Source organism: Alligator mississippiensis, chromosome 12 (genome assembly GCF_030867095.1).
Source record: "Alligator mississippiensis isolate rAllMis1 chromosome 12, rAllMis1, whole genome shotgun sequence".
In the NCBI taxonomy this organism is placed as follows: Eukaryota; Metazoa; Chordata; order Crocodylia; family Alligatoridae; genus Alligator; species Alligator mississippiensis.
Window position 1 is genome coordinate 46740798 of NC_081835.1, and position 23084 is coordinate 46763881.

General features: G+C 48.8%; 1 protein-coding gene across 1 annotated transcript; it reads left to right on the forward strand.

Moving 5' to 3' along the window:
• Positions 1–266: 266 nt before the first annotated feature.
• Positions 267–22297, forward strand: LOC102568116 (metabotropic glutamate receptor 2). Its single transcript, XM_019475884.2, has 4 exons — positions 267–1067; positions 9131–10194; positions 17181–17355; positions 18161–22297. Exons 1-4 carry the CDS (start codon positions 362–364, stop codon positions 18232–18234), a joined length of 2019 nt encoding a protein of 672 aa, XP_019331429.2. The 5' UTR covers positions 267–361; the 3' UTR covers positions 18235–22297.
• Positions 22298–23084: the final 787 nt, after the last annotated feature.

Sequence of the window (23084 nt, forward strand, 5' to 3'; positions counted from 1 at the left end):
TGTAATTGTTAGAGCTGGGAGGAGCTCAGACCTTCAGGAGCAAGCTTCCTCCCCTCCAGAGATCCATGAGAGCTGGGGTGTTCCTCACGGATGGTAATGATCTCTCCAGCAAACAGGGGCAGGGCATACATTATCTCTCTGTCTCTCTCCCCTCCCTTCCCACCCTCCCCCCCCCTCCCCATGCACACCTTGTGATTTCACTCATTCCCTCCTCTCATCTTCAATGTAGGTGGCCAATCTGCTGCGACTCTTCCAGATCCCACAGGTCAGCTATGCCTCCACCAGTGCCAAGCTCAGCGACAAGTCTCGCTATGACTACTTTGCCCGTACTGTTCCACCAGACTTCTACCAGGCCAAGGCCATGGCTGAGATCCTGCGTTTCTTCAACTGGACCTATGTCTCCACAGTGGCCTCAGAGGGTGACTACGGTGAGACAGGCATCGAGGCCTTTGAGCAGGAAGCCCGTGCTCGCAACATCTGCATTGCCACCTCTGAAAAGGTGGGCCGCTCTATGAACAAGAAGACCTTTGACGGGGTGATCAAGGCCCTGCTGCAGAAGCCCAGTGCAAAGGTGGTGGTGCTCTTCACCAGGAGTGAAGATGCTCGGGAGCTGCTGGCAGCTGCACAGAGGATCAATGTCTCCTTCACGTGGGTGGCCAGTGATGGCTGGGGTGCCCTGGAGAGCGTGGTGGCTGGAAGTGAGCCAGTGGCAGAGGGAGCTATCACCATTGAACTAGCAGCCTACCCCATAAAGGAATTTGCCACCTACTTTCGGAATCTTGACCCCTACAACAACAGCCGCAACCCCTGGTTCCGGGAGTTCTGGGAGCACAAGTTTCAGTGCAGCTTCCACACCCAGGACTGCAGCCGGCACTCCCTGAAGACAGGCAAATTCGAGCAGGAATCCAAGATCATGTTTGTGGTCAATGCAGTCTATGCCATGGCCCATTCCCTCCATAACATGCACCAGGCGCTATGCCCCAATGCCACCAAGCTGTGTGATTCCATGAAGCCCGTCAATGGCAAGAGGTTCTACAAGGACTTCATGCTCAATGTCAAGTTTGATGGTAAGGCCCTGGCATAGATGAGGATTTGTAGTTGAGCGGAAGGGCTTGGGTGAAAGGGCAGGGAGGTGGAGGGAGAGGGAGACTTGACTGGTCAATCAAAGCTGGGGAAATTTCAGCCATTTGTGTCTGCACCAGCCAACCCAAATTGGAATCTCATGGGGATGAACAAATTGGGCTTGGGATCTCCACAGGATGCTTCCTCCTATCTTGGCCCCACCTAGAGAATCCTGTGGCCACAGAACGAAGGCAAACAGGGCAAGGTTGGTGCCATGATTATACTACAAACATGATACAGTTTGTATCTAGACATGGGCAGATCTAGAATTTGGAAATGAGGGGTGCAGATGATGAGGTGCATTATCACACATAAAACAACACATGTTATTCTTTAGTTAAAAATAAACTAGAAGCTTTACTAATATGTTAGGAGCCTAGGGCTGTATTGTTCAGTTTAAGATTGAAACAAAAACAAATATAATTTCATTAGAATGAGTTAAAACAATCTGAAAGGCTGTGTAGTCAGAACTTCATTGCCAGGAGCAGCTAACAGACAGCAGAACTGCAGAACAAAGGATAGCTTGACTTGTGGAACATCAAGACCATTAAAAAGAAGAGATGGGTGTTAACACCTTTGGAATGAAGAATTTAGAAGGGATCAGGTATACTATAAAGAGCCATGAAGACAAGTGACTCCTTTAGCACTGCCTGACTTAAAATGCTTTAAAACCAGACAGTTGGTTTTAAATATTGGGTGACCAGGAATCAAACTGGGGTGCAAGTGCATCAGTGCACCCCTCCCTGCCCCCAAACCTAGACTTCTGACTGGCTACAGTTAGAAGCTGGACGTCTTTGGGAATGAGTCTTTGCCTTTCTTCCAGAATGACTGGGTAAATTGTGCTTTTGAAGCCATTTTCTTCAGTGGGCCCTTTGCTGTTCCAGCAAGCCACCTCCATTATTACTTTTAGGGGCAGATCCAGGGACAGCTGTACCACCCTTTCATTCCTGCTCCATCCAGACCTTAAAAACCAACTACCTGGTAGAAGCAGTGACCTTTCAGGCAGCAATGGGGGAGTCAATTGACTTCATGCCTCAGTATAATCTCCTCAGTTCCTGCTAATCTCCTTTCAATTCACAGATGTTAACACCCTCTCTCCTTTTTAACGGTCTTGATGTTCTACAATTGAAATTATCCCTTCTTCTGCAATGTTGCTGTCTGTTAACCATTCCTGGTAATGTCTCTCTTCTGTTTCCCAGCCCTACAGTCTGTTTTTAGCTCTAGTTATAAACCTTAATTCAGGCGTGGTAATATTAATTCAGGTGTAGAAATGATTGACAGTGTCAATATCAAGTTTGATGGTAAGGCCCTGGCATAAATGAGGATTTGTAGTTGAGCGGAAGGGAGGCGATATGAGGATGCGCAGGAAGACTATATTTTGCTTTATGAATCTGGATAAGAGGTGCATATTTAACTATAATGACTACAGGACTAATGAAACCAATTATTTTGACTATTTTTGCCGAGGTTGTGCTTTATAAATTTAATATATAATCTAACAAATAAGTGCACATTCCAATAAAATTATGTTTTTTCTTGCTTTGATCGTAAATTGAATAATGTAGTGGTGGCCCCCAAGCATATTAGTAAAGTTTCTAGATTCTCTTTAAATGAAGAAGAATATTTGTTGTGTTAAATGTGACGATGTGCCAAACCATCTGTACCCCCCACCTTTCAAAATCCTAGATCCGCTCGCAATTACTTTAATAACCTAACTCTTAACATTTAGCACTAAAATATTGGAGAAGACTGATCACATGTTCCACATCAATCCTGCCCTTCTTCTGAAGCATCTATATAACCAGCTAGGACAGGCATGCCTGGAGAATTGACTGGTTGTGTCTCTTCTTCCTTATGTTCAGCGTTCTCGTCAGGGAGACAGTGTTCAGATACAAGTCAAAGCAATTTAAAGTAGTTCAGAGCCTTTTTCTGGTGAGGCGATATAGTGCTGACCCCATGTGCAGCTGACTGATACCCCAGGTGTATAGCTCCTCGGAGACTCTTCAGGCACATGCTCTGAGCTCTGAAACATTTGCTCCCCTGGTTTTAGATACCACAGAAGCAAGGATGAGTCAGTGTTTTCCAAGCTGCATCCTTCTTTGCATCCTGGGTTTATTCCAGCTGCCTGTGAGTAATTAAAAGTCATGCACTCTACAGGAATGACTTGCTGCTGAGAATTGCATTGTGCTAAACTGGAAGGCAAAGCATGTTCCCCTGCACCTCATTAAGATCAGTTCACTAGAGGGATGTGCCTTTGAGGTGTTCTACAGACCAAGGACTTCCTTCCTTCCTTCCAAATGTGGAAGAAATCAAACTTCGCGTTGTGGTTGTATTAGAATTGGCAGAGCCATCTAGGTTTATTTAAAGCTATATAAGTGATCACAAGGAGAGTTCTCAAAGGAACTCTGACCTCTACAAGTTTACAAGCGTATTTATACTTTAGACAGCGAGAAAAGATGCAGGGTTCAGACATAGCAACCTTGAGAGAAACAGAAAGATGTTGATCATTTGTTTGTCACACGTAAGCAGTTTACTTGTTCAGGAAAGAAAACACTATGTTTTGGGAACAGTTATCAGCTTCTAGTTCGAAGGAAAGGAGGAGGTTAAAATCTGCACACAAAGCTTAATATATCAAGGCAAAACAAGGCATGAAGGTTTTTGTTTCATAGATTTCATAGACATTAGGGCTGGAAGGGACCTCAGAAGATCATCGAGTGCAGCCCCCCGCCCAAAGGGCAGGAAGTCAGCTGGGGTCATAGGATCCCAGCAAGATAAGCATCCAGTTTCATCTTGAAGGTGTTCAATGAAGGCGCTTGAACGACCTCCGGTGGCAGGCTGTTCCAGACCTTGGGGGCTCGGACAGTAAAGAAATTCTTCCTTATGTCCAGCCTGAAACGATCTTGTAGTAGTTTGTGACCATTCGACCTCGTCATCCCTTGGGGCGCTTTGGTGAACAAACGTTCCCCCAGATACTGGTGGTCACCCCTGATAAACTTGTAGGTGGCCATCAGATCACCCCTGAGCCTGCGCTTTTCCAGGCTAAAGAGCCCCAGGGCTCTCAACCTGTCATCATAGGGTCTGCTTCCCTGACCTCTGATCATGCACGTGGCTCTTCTCTGGACTCTCTCAATCTTCTCCACATCCTTTTTGAATTGTGGAGCCCAAAACTGGATGCAGTACTCTAGCTGCGGCCTCACTAAGGCCGAGTACAGGGGGAGAATGACGTCCCGGGATTTGCTTGAGAAGCATCTATGGATGCAAGCCAGCGTTTTGGTCACTTTACTAGCCACAGCATCGCATTGCAGGCTCATGTTCATCTTGTGGTCAATGATGACCCCCAAGTCTCTTTCTTCCATAGTGCTAGCCAACATAGCACTGCCGAACCTATAAGGATGCTGCAGGTTTTTTTTCCCAAGGTGGAGAACCTTGCATTTATCGGCGTTGAACACCATCAGATTCTCATCCGCCCACTTGCTGAGCCTGTCCAGGTCAGCCTGGATCATCCGCCTGTCTTCTGGTGTGGATGCTTTGCCCCAAAGTTTGGTGTCATCTGCGAACTTGGCCAGTCCTCTTCTGACTCCAGTGTCCACATCATTAATGAAGATGTTGAACAGTATGGGTCCAAGGACAGAGCCCTGGGGGACCCCACTGGTCACAGGACACCACGATGAGTGACTTCCATCAATTACTACCCTCTGGGTCCGACCCCGGAGCCAATTTTCCAGCCAGTGGATCGTGGAGGACCCAAGGCGACAATTGGCCAGTTTCTCCAAGAGACGATAATGGGACACCAGATCGAAGGCTTTTTTGAAGTCAAGATATATGACATCAATCTCATCTCCCTTGTTCAGGTGATAGGTCTCCTGGTCGTAGAAGGAAATGAGATTGGTCAAGCAAGACCTACCCGCAACAAACCCGTGCTGGCTATCCCTTAAGATGTTGGCGTCGGCCAGTCCATTAAGGATGGCCTCCTTAATAAACTTTTCTAAGACCTTCCCTGGGATAGAAGTCAGGCTGATGGGCCTATAGTTAGCCGGATCCACTTTCCTCCCTTTCTTGAAGATAGGTACCACATTGGCCTTCTTCCAGTCTTCGGGCACTACACCAGAGCGCCAAGAGTTTTCAAAGATCCGCGCTAGAGGCTGGGCTATGATGCTCGCCAGCTCCTTGAGTACCCTGGGGTGAAGATTGTCAGGGCCGGCTGACTTGAAGGTATCCAGCTTCTCAAGATGTTCCTTCACAAAGTCAGCATTAATGGAGGGCAGGGGATCACCCTCACCCGGACTTCCCAGCCCTGTAGCGGGCATGGGCGTCCCATGGGGCTGATGAAAGACCGACGCAAAGTACCTATTTAATAGGTTGGCTTTTTCCTGGGCGTCAGTTGTCAGTTGCCCCATCTGGTTCAGCAGGGGTCCAACGTTGCCCCTACTTTTCCTCCGGCTCCCCACATATCTGAAAAAGGACTTTTTATTGTCCTTGATGCTCAAAGCTAGCTGGAGTTCAGTTGCAGCCTTGGCTTTCCTGGTCAGCTCCCTACAGGACCGGACCAGTGCAGAATAATACTCCTTGGAGGTGACTCCCATCCTCCATCCTTTGTAGGCCTTTCTTTTTAGCCTCCGGAGGTCTGCTAGGTCCCTGGAGAGCCAGGGGGGCTGCTGTGCCCTCTTGCTGCCTTTCCTCCGAGATGCGATAGACTTAGTTTGTGCATTGAGGATCGCTCCCTTGAGGAGCAACCACTCTTCTTGAACTCCCCTCTCCCCGTGGTCATGGTCCCTTAGGGCCTCACTGACAAGCCTCCTGAGCTTGTCAAAGTCGGCTTTCCTGAAGTCAAAGACTTGCGTGTTGCTGACTGACTTGCCAGCTTTTCGGCGGATGGTGAAGGTGATCAGCTCGTGGTCGCTGTCACCCAGCTTCCCATCGATCACTAGGTCGCCGACTAGGTCATCCCCAGTAGCCAGTACCAGGTCGAGCAGCGCTTTGCCTCTCGTTGGCCCATAGACTTCTTGAGTCAGGTAAAGGTCATCCACGCATGAGAGGAAGCTCTGCGACCGCTCAGATTTTGCTGAGCGATCCTCCCACGAGATGTCTGGGTAATTGAAGTCACCCATGACAACCATGGTCCTGGAGCAAGCTGCCTCAGCCAGTTCCTGGGCAAACTCCTGGTAAAGCTCAGGACTTTGGGTGGGAGGTCTGTAGTAGACTCCCACCATTGTGTCCCCTGTGCCGTGTTCCCCACGGATTTTAACCCAGAGGGTCTCCAGCCATCTACCCTGGTCGCCAATATCGGCTTGCAGGGATGTGTAGCTTTCCTTAACATAGAGAGCTACACCCCCGCCCCTTTTCTCTACACGATCCCTCCTGTACAGGGTATAGCCATCTATCCCCGTGGTCCAGTCATGGGTGGAGTCCCACCAGGTCTCCGTGATCCCTATGACATCGTAATTGTTTGCACTGAGCAGGAGAATGAGTTCCTCCTGCTTATTCCCCAGGCTCCTGGCATTAGTGTACAGGCAGGCAAGTGTCCCCTGGGGAGCTCCTTCCTTGCCCACAGATCTTGTTATCTTAGAACATTTTGAAACACATAGCATCAGCATCTTTTTCTCTTCTCTTTCTCTCTCTTTGTCTCTCCTCTTAGTCAAGTAAGAGGCCTGGTTAAACTTATTTCCACACAAGTGACTGATAGATAAGATCATAACTTCTCATTGATGTAGCACTGCTGGCCAGCCCCACCGTGTGGGTGCAGCTCTGTACACAAGAGGGCTTCTGCCAGCTTAACTTCAGTTTTTCAAGGGGAGCAGAGCAGGCAGAAAGTCCCCTTTCACTGACACATGTTGTGTCGCCACTAGGGGCTCTGCCTGACATACTGTTGCTTGCATAGCTATAGTGGCAGCAGCTCCATAAAGTAGTAAATTTTGAGATAATGTCTCTCCAGACAGTTGAGAGACTGAGGGGTTAGGCTTGTCTGAAAGCTTAGCATGGCTTCCACTGGGGAGGGGACAAGTTTATCTCTAGACGTATTATCCCGTGTAACATTCTGATTCTATCTGGGCCTGAATTTCAGTTGGCTCAAAGTCCTTCTATACTGCTGTGCCAGCCTTAAAATGGGCAGAAACAGTGCCCTGAGAGCCCTCCCCCAGCAGGAACCTTCCTCTGGGATCCCAGCTTCTGGAGCAGACTGGGAGCTGAGCACACTGCTCTCTGTCTACTCTCTGCTCCCCATAGCCCAGCTTCATGTTAATGGAGCTGCTATCCAGTGTAACATGAACACAGTTCATCTCCCAACAACCTTGTGAAGAGCACCTTGCTGGAGGTGTTATCCTTGAGTACCTGGCTATAAAACTCAGCTCCCAACAAGTCTTTTGAGAGGCCATGTAGATGGAGCTATTGCCAATTTGCTTATATTTGGTTTCATATATGAGTAGGGTGACCATATGTCCCAGCTTAGCTTGGACAGTCCCAGATTTCAGAGGCTGGTCCTGGCTGGCTGTAGAGAATTATAATGAGAGTCCTGGAAATGCAGGGGAGTGGGGTGCAGTCTGGCTGGGAGTTGGCATAACATGGACTGCTTTGCTTGCCTATCTGGCATGCTGCCTCACCCTCACCGACATGTGGGGGGAGCAGGGGGGGAGCAGGGGGAATGTCCCAGATAAATGTCCCAGATGTCCCAATTTCCTTAAGGTCAGCCTATATATGAGCCTCCTGGGGATGCCAGGCTGCTATTGGAGAAGTCAGTACTTCTTGGATGAATGTACTATATCATAGATCTCATTAGGAAGGAATCTCTGGGAGAAAAATGCAGTAGTTCTACATGACAGGTTTTAAGCCAAACTGAAATATTAGCAGAAGTTGGGGAGTGAATTGATCATCAAGTTAAAAGGACGTATTTAGGCAAAAAGAAATATAATGTTAGGAAGACACCAGGCTTTGTATATCAGATCTCAGCAGTAGTATAACCACTGAGCAATCAGTGCAACATTCAAGGCAGAAAAATGTGAATTGTGTGGGGGGAAAGTCTGTGAATATTTGCTCAGATTCAACCTGAATTTGGATGCAGTCGTGTTCATGATGCTCTCATGTTTCCTTTCTAGTAACATCTGAGCACTCCTTTACAAGCACAAATACTCACAGTAAGCAAATATTAGTTTGAATGCAGGGGGAGTCACTGAAAATGAATTCCAGATGGTATACTGAGTTGTAAAATTCACAATTTGCAATTCACACTGTGTTGGTTAATTACACAAGGCATGTGGCATTAATTATGTTCCCTGATTGGATAGTTTATGTAACTGACCAACAGAGCGTGAATTAAGAATATTCAAATAACTATGCATCTCACAAGTCATGCTGTAATCAAAGTACAGCCTCATAAATTAGTAGGACAACTTAACAGATTGAAGATTTGATTGTAATATTCATGAATTATATAGGCCACAGGGTAAGAATTACTTGCTGAAGCAAACATGTGAACAATTCTGAAAATAGAGAGATTTGAAAATGTAGAGACTTGTTCATGATCTTAAAAAAAGGTATTTGCTCAAATACATTTCTCATTGTGAATGACTGAGTCAGTTCTGCTCAGAAGTGACAGGGTGGTTTTGCTAGTGATAGGTAATGCAGCTTGCTTCATCTTGACTCAAGGTTTTGAAGGTGTTAGTTAGAAGCAGCTAGCAAACACAACATCTCCCCCCTCCCAGTGCACCCAGTCCCACTCCACACCCAAGCCAGGAATGAGGTGATAAATCTGCCCCAAGGGCACCTTCCACTGCCATTTTCAAATAGGCTGACAGCTTGAGAGCAATGGCAGTGGTTACCTCCTGGTTATCTTCTCCATCTCATTCCCCTACAAGCCCCAAGGACATGGCATTGACATGTTCTTAATATAACACCACTCCTTTGAATCCTAGTGTCAAGGGTGCAGTGGAAGAAATGTTCAACTTTTTGACCAAATAAGTGAGAAAGCTCAGCCTTCCTGAATATTGAATCTCTTGCTCTTGTCCTCCTCCCACAGCTCCATTCAGACCAGCAGACACCAAAAACATGGTTAGATTCGACCGATATGGTGATGGAATTGGCCGCTACAATATCTTCAACTACCACAGAGCTGATGGGAGATACCGGTACCAGAAGGTGGGCTATTGGGCAGAAGGGCTTATCCTCAATATCACCCTCATCCCATGGGTGAAGACCTCTGTTCCTGTGTCCCAGTGCAGCGATCCCTGCAAGAAGAATGAAATGAAGAGCATGCAGCCAGGAGATATGTGCTGCTGGATCTGCATCCCATGCCAGCCTTACGAATATCTCCTGGATGAATTCACTTGCATGGACTGTGGTCTTGGGTACTGGCCCAATGAGACGCTGAATGGCTGCTTTGAGCTGCCCCAGCAGTACATCCGCTGGAAGGATGTCTGGGCTATTGGGCCAGTCACCATCTCTTGCTTGGGTTTCATCTCAACCCTTTTTGTCTTTGGGGTCTTCATAAAGAACAATAACACACCAATTGTGAAGGCTTCGGGCCGTGAACTCTGCTACATCCTCCTCACTGGGGTCTTGATGTGTTACAGCATGACCTTCATCTTCATCACAAAGCCCTCTACTGAGGTCTGCACCCTGCGGCGTTTGGGGCTGGGCACTTCCTTTGCTGTCTGTTACTCTGCCCTCTTGACCAAGACCAACCGGATTGCTAGGATCTTCAGCGGGGTGAAAGAAGGGGTTCAGCGCCCACGGTTCATAAGCCCCACCTCACAGGTGGTCATCTGTATGGCCCTCATCTCCTGCCAGCTAATCATTGTGATCATCTGGCTCATGGTGGAGACCCCTGGCACAGGAAAGGAGACAGAGCCTGACAAAAGGTACATTGTCACCCTCAAGTGCAACAACCGGGACTCGAGCATGCTCATTTCACTCACCTACAATGTCCTCTTGATCGTCCTGTGTACAGTCTATGCCTTCAAGACCAGGAAATGCCCCGAAAACTTCAATGAGGCCAAATTTATTGGATTCACCATGTACACCACATGCATCATCTGGCTGGCCTTCTTGCCCATCTTCTATGTCACCTCCAGTGACTATCGGGTAAGTGATCCTATCTGTAAGGCTCTATGGCTGACAAGGTGAGAAAATGTGTAATGGACAGCCTGGCTACGGCCTTGTATTCCAAGTCCCCGTGGATTGCAGCAGTGCTGGGGGAAAGGAACAGGAAGGACTCCTGGTCATTAGAGACTAGGGCTGTGCGAAGCTTCAGGTACTGATTCGATTCAGAGGAGATTTGGCCCAATTCAGTGGCCGAATCTCCAAATCCAAATCCAATCAGGAGACCAATTAAAAGGTCCGAATCGATTCGAAGCTCTCTGAATAGATTTGGAAAAGATTTGGAGAGCTTTGGAGATTCGGGCAGTCCCTGCTCGCTGCCGCAGGGAGCTGGACTGGGACTCTGTGCTGGTAAATAGGGGGTGAGGGAGGGGGGCTGCATAAGGGGGCAAGGGGACCATGGGGGGACTCCAGCCAGGCCCCAACCCCTGCCCGCTCTCCCAGCCCCCCCCATGGCTGCCACGCCCTGCCCCAGCTCTTGGGTCTTTAAAAAACCCCCCACTCACTGGCTGCTGCCAGGTGGTGGCGGGGGGCAGGGGGGGCAATCCCTGCTGCTCCCCACTGCCCTGCACTGTGTGGAGGGCTGTGCCATGAGCCCCCCAACCCCTGCCCAGCCCCTCCAATGGCTGCCCCGCCTGCCCCAGCTCCTGGCTCTTAAAACAAAAAAAGCCCCATGCTCACCGGGTACTGCAGCAGCCATTGGGGTTTCTGGGGACTCTGCCGGTGAGCAGAGCCCCCCACCAAGTGTAGGGCATTGGGGGTCAGTGGAGTGCCGGGCTTTTTTTTTTAAAGAGCTGGGAGCTGGGATCGGGCAGAGCAGCCATTGACAGGGCTGGGAGAGCAGATGGGGGATGGGGCCGATTCAGAGATTTGGCCAATTTGTTGGCGGCCAAATCTCTGAATCAGATTCGGCTGAATTGATTCGGGACAGTGATTTGAATCACTGAATCAAATCACTGTTCCCCGAAATACCCAAATCCAAATCTGAAGCAAATACTAGCCACTTCGCATAGGCCTATTAGAGACCCACTCTTCAACTGTGTCTTCTTGAAAAGCTCCTGAGGGCAGTTGTCATGACCCACGTTGATCAGGATTAGGGCTAAGCACAGCTCTCACTCAGTTGCTAGAGAAGAGGAAGGGGATGGGTCTTTCGGGGTGCTGATGAGAGGGGTAAGCTGGTTCACAGGAGCCATAATGCAGATGAGTTCTATGCAAGGTCTTGCTTCCCCACACCTCTGTTACAATCCTCCCTCCCTGTTCAAGCCCTGGGCTCTACATTGCTTTGCCAGTGCTACAGGCCTGAACACCAATTGGTGTGGCTGGCTTTGTAACATAGGACTAGACCAACACACTGGCTTCCCCTTTATTTACAGAGCTAAATGCCTACTGGCAGGAGTCACTAGTCAAAGAAACTGATTTTACTAATGCAACTGAAACAGAAAACTAGGCATTACCATGGCAGTAGTTGGGGAGGCAGGAGCAACACAAAACAAAGTGGCAGAATGAGGAGTGCGCGGTTTTGGCAGAGAGGGCGAAGCCCTCAGACTCGCGCCTCGTGGCCCGATGCCCTCTGCAGACTGCAACTCTGAGGGCTGAGCCCCTGGAGGAACAGCAGCACTAGTTCCCTCCTCTGGAATGGAGTCAGACTGAGAAGGGAATGCTTCAAACCTAATCACTAGCCCCTGTGCTCATTGCAGTGTTTGGTAATGCAATGTCTAGGAGACAGAAGCCAGGGGTCCAGAAAGATGCTGAGGAAATGCTCATTTACTTTTGCATTTCTGCAGAGGAACAGCAGCACCTAGTGGGAAATAAGATGAATGTTAGAGCCAAACCCAGCCATGTTACAGCTCTTCAGCAGAAAACAATCTTTAATGATACAAACTGGAGAAATGCTTTACAGTGTTTTTGGAAGGAAGCATGGCTTGAGTGTTAGTAAAACAGGCAGGGATCCAGGAGCCTTGGGTCATGTTCCATATCCTATCAATGACTGGGTAAAATCCCTTCTCCTGTCTTCAAAATGGGGACAGTGATAATGAGCAACCTCATGGGGATTTTGATGGAGATTTTGAAGCTTTATTAGAGGCATATAGATATATTTTTGTACTTGGGCCCCAACATACAGCAGGGCTGAGCATGAAGGCAGTTGGAGCTGTGCTCTGAACACAGAAAATGCCATAGCCTGTTAAGTGCTCTACAAGCTGAACTCCTACGGGTCTCAAATTGAGCACTCAAAATCCATGGACACTTTGGCCATCAGTGCCTCTGTGCCTCAGTTCTCCATCCATAAAACTAGGGTAATAGATTCATTAATATGTGTGAAGTGCTCAGCTACTACAGTGATGAGCACTGTAGAGAAGCCCAGGAGGAAATTAACAATTCTCTTTTCAAAGCAGAATCTGAATTGTAAATAGGCCTGAGGCCATGCACAGAGCAGTGACAGAGATCACAATATTGAAGCTCTTCTCATTCATTGAACACTTTCCATCCTGGTCGCTGAATCAGGCAGGGGTCCCATGGAAAAAATAATGTGGGATCATGTCATTAAGGACTATATTATAATGCATGTCTACAATGCGGGCTAATTTAGGGATGCATGGACAACCTTAATTCTGGCTTTTCCTTCATTTAGAGAACTTGACTTTTAATCTTAATATTCTTTTGGAGTCATTGTCCAGTGTAATAGAACGGTAACCTCAGTCACTTTTAAGGTATAGACATACAAACATGTGTCCATTGTTTAAACTGGGATCGGCTTTACTGAGTATCATCTGCTCAAAAGTAACTGTCTATGTGCATGCCTTTATATCACATTGGGCATATCTACATGTTCATTAATGGACAGTAGTTGCTGCGCTTTTAATTTAGTACTTGCTTAATGAAGTACTAACTAAATGCACAGTAACTCGTGCTACTGAGCAGTTTTTCTATGATGTTTACTATGCAGTAGCCTAATAACACTGTGCAGTAGCATATTAGCATGTTTTTTGACTGGCACTCTACTGCACAGTGTTATTAGGCTACTGCACAGTAAGCATCTTATGTAAATGTGCCCAGTGAGTGGAAGCTCACCCATGGTTGCTTAGCCCCCAGTGAAGTAGAGATACCATGGGTCTAATTCCATGTGGATAAAAGTGTACACATGGACAGTGGCATGAATGGCACATGCCTGCGGTGGCTGGGGGTGGGGCATGGCTGTGCCGGCGGGAGTGCAGTGGTGGGAGTGCGAAGCTCCTACAGATGCCACCGGCACTGTCAGCAGTGGGAAGCTGGGGGTGGCAAGTGCTGACCAGGGGTCAGTGACCACCCACAGGCACTGCCGGCAGCGGCCAGGGGCAATCGTGGATTGCCCGCAGGCGCCGCTGACAGTGTCGGGGATGCACCGCCATGCGCAGGGGGTGCATGTGCACCCGCGTACACCCCCTATGCATTGCCCCTGGGCAGTGGTTGTTTATACCCTGTGTAATGTCCATACCCTAAGCATACGTGACAGTAAGTCCTCGTGCTTTCTGCATTGAACAGCCTTTAATCCATCACTGACCTAACATATAAAACATAATGAAGCAGTCAGGGGCATGAATCAAAGCCAGAGGGTGGGTGACAGGGGCTGAAGATGTTCCTGATGAGCTTCTTATTAAAAGACTTAAAATAGCTCTGGCTTCTTTAAACTGTGATCTGCTTAAAGCCAGACCACCCTTCTTTGGGGCTTATAAAGCACTTAAGAGTATACTGGGTCTTAGTGCAACATGTATAAGAAAGCACAGTAATAATACTCCATTGGTGTAACACTACTGGCTACAGTGTGAAGATGTAGGTGACATCAGAATCAGCCCATAAAAACTCCAAGCATCTTTTCCTAGAAATCAATAAATTCCATTGATCATTCAGCGTAGTACCCAGAAATGGCTGTATATCTGTAGAGTGGTGTTATCCCCTTCCCACATTATGTAGATGTCCAGGGACAAAGTCCTTTGGAGGATGACAACCCTGCTGCACTTGAATAGTTGCATAACCCTGTTGATCTCAATTGAGTTTCTCTTATGTAGGCTCAGACCCTTTCCTCAAGCGCTCTTCTGTGGCTCTGTCTACATGTGGTAGGATTGAAGAGCTGTTGCAGCCACAATGGTCCAGAAAATACGTGATTATCTGGAATGGGCAGAATGGTGTGTTTGTCAATCAAATTAGCTCCAAATGAGCCTATTTAGCATCTTTAAGACTGTAGCTGGTTGGGTTGTAATTTTGGACTGACACTGCTATCTAGGGTGTAGAGCAGTGGTTCTCAACCTTTCTAGAGTCAAGAGGCACGTCTACATGTACAAATGTTCTGGGGTGGGTTTACTCTTGAATAATTTACTCTAGAGTAAAACCACCCCGGGCAGGCATCTACACTTGCAGGGAAGTGGGAGCAGATTTGCTGCTCATGGCAGCAGTATTTCTGCCCTGCCAGCCCTGCACCCACCCCCTACAGCAGCCAGAGGGAGTTCTAGGCTCACCCTGGATGCTAGCTCAGGGGCTGGCAGGGAGCATGGGGCTAGGAGACAGGTGTCTTCTGACAGGGGGCTGGGGCATTGCTCCCTGCCACCTGGAGCTGCAGGCTCCACCACTGAAGCCTGGGCAGAGACAACGTCCCCCTGCCCCAGCAGCAGGGAACTTTCACCCCCCTACTCCCCAGTTGTGATCGGGGAGCGGGAGATGGGAACTGCCTGCTGCCCAGACAGGGGGACATTGCCCCCGCCCAGGCTCCAGTGGTCGAGCCTGCCCCAGCAGCAGGCAGCTCCCAGCAACAGGGAGCAGTCCCCCACCCCTTGCTGTCTAGGAGCACATTTGCTCCTGGTCAGCCATCTACATGTGCCATACAGCGCAGTAAGTAATCGCAAGTAAATTTGCTACTTGTATTTACAGGTAGCAAATTTACTTGCAATTAGAGCAAGTTACTGTGCAGTAAGCATCTCCACATGTAGATGGTGATGCTTACTGTGTCATAATTTGCTTTAATTTCAAGGAAAGCGTCTCATATAGATGCACCCAAGAAACCTGTTATTAGCCCTAACTCACTCCTTGGAAAATGCCAGCTTGTCGCTTTCACTTATTTGTTAGTTATGGAAAAATAATAGAAAATAAAATAATAATAATTCAAGCCGTTAGAACACAATCTGTAATGTGAGATGAGGACAAGAGAAGGAGGTGCATGTGTCATATGCAGAGCGGCAGCCTGGATTCAGAGCAGAAGGCTGCAAGGCAGGCCAGCCTCAGCCTCCACCTCCTGAGACCTTGAATCTGGATGACTGAGCACCTCAGGGAAGGAGTGCTGGAGCCTCTGACTGAGACTGAACAGTCACTCCCGGGCATTGGTCTGCTGCAGAAATGAGCAGTCTCTGGCTCGAGTGTTACATAAGGCCAAGTGGCTTGGGGACCCTGGTGTACAGAGGATATTGGCCCTGCATTAGGGCATGTGACAAAAGCAGGCACATTTTCAGAATGAGAAACTGACAGAACTCAGCTACGTGCACTGACAGCCAAAAAATCTTCCATCAGTGGCAGGCTCATCCGCTGTTCACCAAGCAAGAGAGGTAGCGGGTGTGGCAGCTAATGAGGCTGGTGACTTGGGACAGGATAACATGAAATAATTTCTTCTTAAATAATGTTGCTTGATCCTGAAAAGTGATGAGCAATTACTTCAGCATGTGTGACAGGGTTGATTCAACCACGTAGTTTTGGTAATAGGTTAGACAATGGATTTGTATGGGATGATTTGCACAGGCATGATCCTGCCTCAGACAGGGGAGCTGGACTAGATGACCTCTGGAAGTGCCTTCCCACCATACTTTTCTATGATTCTATCATTATTTTTGTTGCTGTTGTATTATATACGGTTATATTGTATATATAATTATATTTCATAGACCTTAGGGCTGGAAGGGACCTTGTGAGATCATCAGGTTCAGCCCCCTGCCCTAAGGGCAGGAAGTCAGCTGGGGTCAAATTACCCCAGCAAGATAATCATGCAAACGCTTCTTGAATGTATGGGGTTCTTGGGGTACGGCACGTCACCACCATCGCACAGCTAGTAGTCCGGGCTACTATATGAATGGTTGTTTGCCTATGTGTACATACCTCCCACTCCTGCTCCTTCCAGCAGTTCAAAACCTTGTAAGCCTAGATGGCTGAGTCCCATTCAACTCTGGCATAGTGTGTGAGTCTGTAAAAGGCACTGGCGACACGTGGGGGGTGCATGTGGGTGCATGTGCACTCCTTGAGCGTGGCAGTGCACCCCTATGAAAAGGTGCTGTCGACACTGTCGGTGGCACCTGTGGACACTCGCTGCTTGCCACCTCGTCTACAGGTGGTCAGCAGTCCCCACTGGCCACCGCTGCTGGCAGCGCCTGTGGGTGGTCGCTGACCCCTGGTTGGTGCTCGCCACCTCTCCCTCCCCCTGCCGCCAACAGTGCCAGCGGTATCTGCGGGAGCTCCGCACTTACTGCTGCTGCGCTCCTGCCACTGCCATGCTCCGACAGCCGCTGGGGCACGCGCCATTCATGGTAAAGGATGAAGATTTGTATCTGGTTAGGAAGCAGACATGAGGCTGAACATGGACATTTTTCAGCTGGTATAAGTTAAGGGTTTTGCCACGTTTGCAGCACAAGGATTTGGGTTTTTCCTATGATAGAGGTGATAGCCGGCTAAGTTCCACGTCCAGAGCTAGAGTTAGATCCAGGCTTCCCCAGAGCTCAGAGCTTTTGTTCTGGCCCATTTCTACCATGATGGGAGTAAAGTAGTGCCCATTAGAAAAGAATATGTGGATGACCCCCCCCAGGCTGGGGACATGACATTGGCACTTGTGGAGCAGCCTTTAACTCTGGCCTGCAATGGGCATGCCCTGCCATGTCTTCGCAGCTGAGCAAAGTAGGCAGCACATACATATTTGGCCCCTCTCTGTGTGCATCTGGGCTGATGCTTGCCCTTCACTCCTCTAGGTCCAGACCACCACCATGTGTATCTCTGTCAGTCTCAGTGGCACTGTGGTCCTTGGCTGCCTTTTCACACCCAAGCTGCACATCATCCTCTTCCAGCCTCAGAAGAATGTCGCCAGCCACCGCGTTGCGACGAACCGGTTCAGTGCGACTGCCGCAGGCTCCAGCCACTCACATGGTGAGTGACTGATGGCCCCAGCCACCGTGGGCCAGCCCAGCCTGGGGGTGGGGCCCTGCAGCAGTCCCATTGGGGGAACCTCGGAGCTAAGGGGACCCAAGTGCTGCAGGGAGGGGCCTGGCTATATTGCCTTGTGCTCTATCTCTGGTTCAAGAGCACTGAAATTCACACATCAGCAACTCTTCAGACAGAAAACGGCTGACAGCACTGTCTGCCCTCTCCCAGTGGTGGAACAAGCCATCAAGTGGCCCACTCCACACCGTAATGACAACTCGATGGGTTCCCTCTCTCCCATTCATAGCGCAAGTCATTGCAACCTTCCTCCTCCATTAATGGCATGAACCACTGAGCAACCTCCTCCCAATTAATGGAACAAGCACCGAGTCCCACTAATGGTACAAGCCATTGAGACCCTCTTGCCACTCCAATTCCCCCCACCATTAATAGCCAGGTACCAGCATGGCTGCTAATGCTGCTGAGGCCTCCAGAGTGCCAGTGACTGCTGCCCGGGTGAGGGAGAGGGGAAGCCTGGTGGTGTGAAAGCAGGGTACAGCTGCTGGGGTACAGGGACACACACGTGACTTGCACTGTCTTACATTTGGGGCCACAGCCAGGAAGGGTCTACCCCTGGGCAAAAGCTTGTGGTCAATCTTAGCCCCAGCTAAGCCCCATTGTGGCTCCAGTGACTCCCCAGGTAATGCAGGGGATGTGGGGGATGTGATACACCATGAAGGGGGAGGAAGGATTAAGCTGGGAATCAAGACCTGCTTTTTATTGATGATTTTCTACGTTCCTCCCCTGCCAGGGTCGGCCTCTCAGTACGTCCCCACCGTGTGTAATGGGCGCGAGGTGGTGGACTCCACAACCTCGTCCTTATGAAGCGCCAGGTGTCCGCTCTGGGCAAGCAGGTGCTGTCTCTGTGGTCCCCGCTGCAGACATGCCTTTTGCGTTCCTGTTGGGCCTGTCGTCTCTCCAAGCTGTCCTCCCAGCCCTCTCCCAGCAATGCCTTGCTGGGCCAGCTATCCCCAAGGGAAGCAACCGTCGCATGAGAACTTGGTGGCAGTTGCTGCTGTCCTGCTCCCCTCCTCTTCCCAAACCCCTGCTCGGAGCCACACAGACCTACTCTTGCAGTCATGATTGTACTTACTGGACCAGCTGAGCTGTGGATGGACCATACTCTTTCTCTGTGGAATCAGAAGTCTCTCCTGGCAGCTTCAGCCCCATGTTAGCTCTCACAGGACAAATTACTGAAGAGAGCAAAGCCCAGGCAGTTATAGCTCCTGTCTTCTCTCTTCCCTGAAATAGGAGCCTGGGGGCATCCACAGAAGGGAACAAATCCTGCAGGCTGCTCTCTTTTGATCCTTTCTTCCCCAGAATGAAGAGCAACTCCCTCCATCCCCACTCTTACATCCCTGCAAGAACAATCCCAAGGGATTCAAGGTGCTATGGTTTGAAGGTAAAAGCCAGGACCTCCTCGCAGCCCATGATGCTGGGAGGCACTGGGAAAGATTTCAAACTAAGGTGAGCTAACTGGGGGCTCAAGGCCCAATCTCTCATTTTGCAGGGAATTCCCCATGTGGAATATGACTCCACCACCCTCAGAGACAGACAATCAAGGTGCTTCCAGGATAGGTTTCTTAAACAACAGCTCTCCGGGGCAGGGAGAGGACTCATGGACCATACATGCCATGGAAGGTGGATGAGTCTGTTGCCTGGCCTATCCTTATCAAATGTTATGATGATGCAGGGGGCAGGGAGGGGGCACCTGTGATAAGGGGTGGCTATAGCTGCTATTCAGGAGCCTGGCAGAAGGGCTGAGGGGAAGATTAAGAAACAGGATGAAACAAATCCTACAGAAAGGGAAATGGACAGGACAAGACATCTGGGCAGGTACAGGAGGGGAGCGCTGCCTCCTGCTCCCCCTGGGCAGGGACAAGGAACGATGGGTACAGGTTGCTGCTCCTAGGCAATGTAGGAGGCAGCGGGCAAGGTCTGCTGCTTCCTTTGTACTTGGTGATAGGATTCATGCTGTGCCAGACCCACTGGGCACACTCACTGCTCCTCACTGCTGTGTCCCCTGCTGATCCTTTGCTCCCTAGGATATATTCAAACCAGGCAGCAGGCCAGATCCCCTAGGCACCCTCTCTGTTCTTTGCTCCCATCTGCAGCAGAAAGCACTGTATGGACTGCTTCTGCACTTTGTATATTGGCAAAGGGGGCTTCAAAGCTGGACCCCACGTGAGTCACTACTTGCTTCAAAACCAACCAACCCAGTTTTGAACTGGGACGGGGGGCAGGGAGGAGGCAGTGATCAAAATAGCCCCAGTGAACCCCGACCAGAGCTTCTGACATGAAGGAAGCCTGACAAGCAGGGAGAGCAGGTGTTTGTGAAGAAAGGAAAACTGCAGTGAACCTTCCTGCCCCAAGCTCTCCAAGCAGCTCCAAGATGCCATCAGAGGAAAGATGGCTAATCTGCTTCCCTCCCTCTCTGCGTTCCTCTTGGCCCTTTTATCACCCAAGAGCCAGCAGAGAAAGGCAGGAAGCCTCCATTTTGTTCATTTCTAAGAAAGCTGCTCAGAGCTTTTCAATCTCTTCGTTTTCCATCGCCAATTGCTTCCTTCCTGCCCAGTGGCTAAATTAGGCCTGAAAGGCATTTAAAAAATAATGCTTTGCTTTTTTTGCCCACTTTCCCTGTTCAAAATATTACCCATAGGTCTTGATACCCCCTGTGCTTGCCCTAGGACTGAACACTGAAGACATCATAAGATTGAAAGAGGTAGAAGGATTTTTTTTAACAGCATTTTAAAGAGCTTTTGCTTTTTTATAGTGTAAATGACCAATGAATTCTGACACCTGGCAAACACACGGGAGAAAAACTGTCTTTCCAAAGATGTCATATCTGATCCCTCTCTACTGAGGGCTAAAAAAGCCCTTATCTGCAGTCTCTAATCCTTCAAAATGTTTAGCCAAAACAGGGATATCAAGATTATTAATGCTGATTACTCATCATTCATTTTCTTCTAATATATCTATAGTCTGATAGATGATAGCCCAGATATATATAAAGTAAAAACCAAACAGGGCTGTTAATTTTTTTTTAATAGAAAAGCAATCCTTCCAGGGCTTCTTTACATAGCAGAAGAGATAAAAATAAAAGAAGAAAAGAACCTTGAAGAGACATTAATTTCACACTGAATTATTTTACTTATTATGGTTACAAATAGCTCCAAAGCTTACTATAGGGCAGCGCTGTCCAACTTAAGTGACTGAGGGCCATACCAGGGTAAGCCATGGCCCCCGCCCTGGGCTGTATGCTGTGCAGACCTCTCCCTTCACTCTACCCTGCTTCTGCTGCACCAAACACACGGTCCCAGGCTCACCCTCAGCTCCCCATGCCACACTCCCACCCCCTGGGGCAGGGACACAGCATAAGTCACAGGAAGGGGGAGCACAGAGGGAGTGGCAACTGGGCAGGAGCCCAGGGGCCACAGCTTAACCCCTCCCAGGCCAAGCCACATGCAGCCCACAGGCTCAGTGAGATGGCTCTGCTGTAGGGCAACCACCTTGATGTTTCTTTTTTTGTATAGCAGCTTGCATAGAGGTCCAGGGTTTTGTATTTTTTTCCCTGGTTGGACGTTTTCCTGTTGTCTGTGTGCATCTGTCACAAACACAGGGAGCAACAGCCTGTGGAAAGACAGGGCAATGGGATTTAAAGGCTACAAGGATCAGCAGGGGGACATAAGAAAATCTTTACTGCACCATGTTAAGCAATTTGATTTCAACTCCATGGTATGTCTGTGGCAACAACACAAGGAGCAACTGTCTTGCCCATTGGCATAGGAAGTTGAAGCAGGAAAAGGAACACAGCAGTTATAAAACACAGGGGTAACTGTTGCATGAGACGCAAGCTACTTAGTGTGTTAATGTAACAGCCACCTGTCTTTTGCCTTCTGAATGTAGTTCGGCTTCTGAATACGTTTCCTGTCCCAAACTACATTGTTAGCCGCTTGGAAAACTCACCATCTATATATATCAACGTATTTAATCCAGAGGAATTAAGCAAAAGTACATCTAATGCCTTTGAGGAGGCTTCTGCCAGTTATACGTTCTCCCACTAGCCCCAGGATGGTGGTACTAAGCACTAGAAAGCCAACGTCCTGAGCTCAGACACACTGCCAGTGCCAATGCTGCACTTTTCTGCCAACACCACCTTCCCACAGCATTTTCCTCCAGGACAGCAGGCTCACCTTAGCCATTGTACTGATTCTCTTGGGTAGGAAGGGCTGAGTGGTACCACCACACAAAGGGGCAAAGTTGAATTCACAGCCCCATATCCCATCTCAAGGTAAGCAACTAGAGAATGAGGCGGCACCACAGGATCTGCCTGCATCCAACAGACCTCTAAGAAATGCAGCAGTTGAGCACTGCCATCTTGGGGTTTCTGCCACCTTTGTACTTCTAACGGAGAGGAAAGGAGGGTAGCTAACAGCAGAGCAGCTCCAACACTGCTAGTGCAGCTGCTATCTAGGCATGTGCTGCAGGGTACTGAACAGCCCCAGAATCAGCGCACTACTCCATGTCACTGAACAACCCCTGCTGTTGTTCATTGCTCATCACTCCTGCTGCTCCAGGTCAGTAGGAAATACTGAAAACCAAATGACAGACTGGGCTGGGGAATATAACTCTATATCTATCTCTTGGTGTTTTTTAATTTTTATAAGCTATTTCTTGGAAGCAGCCTTTCAGACAACAGCAAATTCCCATGCTGTAGGCTGCAGAAGAAATGGTGAGTTTTGTTTGAACCTCAGCTAGAGCTCTCAGTGTGATCCATGTATTTCCAACGATGCGAGTTTTTAAGAGTAGATTTTTTTGTGAACAAGTTTGTGATTTTTGTAATTTATGTAAATAAAGTGCATTTTTTTTAATTGAATACTTTGCAGCAGCCAGGCTTCATAGAGTCTCTGTGTAAAGCAAGGGGAGAGGGAGCATGGGAATATGAGCTCTTAACCAGAGGGGCTGGGTGGCTCATGGGACTCTGCTCTTCTACAAACAGCTACAAGCAACCTTCAGCAATAGACAGCCCTCCTCTCTCCCCCAGTAAAATGATAATACCATTTCTTTTATGTACTTTGCTTCTTAGAATGTAAGCTGCTCAATGCATTGAGGGTGCCATGCTCAGGTGGCACCTCAAGATACCACGGTCATATAGGAGTCACAAAGCAATTGATATGTCCCTGGCTCCAGTCAATGCCTGGTCAGTAACAAGCTGGTGCCTGTTTGGCAGTATCTGTACAGAGAAGGGCAAGTGGGTGACATTGGAACCATCACTCCCCTTCTGTGCCTATTTTCCCATCTCTAAAATAGGAAGGACAACACTGACCAAAGTGATGAAAAGGTGCTAAATAGCAACAGCATCCACGAAGGGGTCTGACTTAATGATTGTTCTTCTCTCTCCTGGCACCCAGTATGTATGAGCACCGAGTTCAGTTGGGGATTTATGCAAAGGGCTTGGCTTGCTGACAGTTCACCAGCATAGGAGATACTCATTGTGACCAAGAGACTGGGCAAATCTTGGAGGGGCTGGCAACAAAACAGACTAAAGCCAGAGCTGCTGGTAGTCAGCTTCAGCTTCCCTGAAGCCAGGAATAAACAAGCAGCTGTTAGCTGTTGCTGAAGCGAGAGAAGTCACTCTCCTGCAGGTCAGCATTTCAACACCAGGCACCTATTTC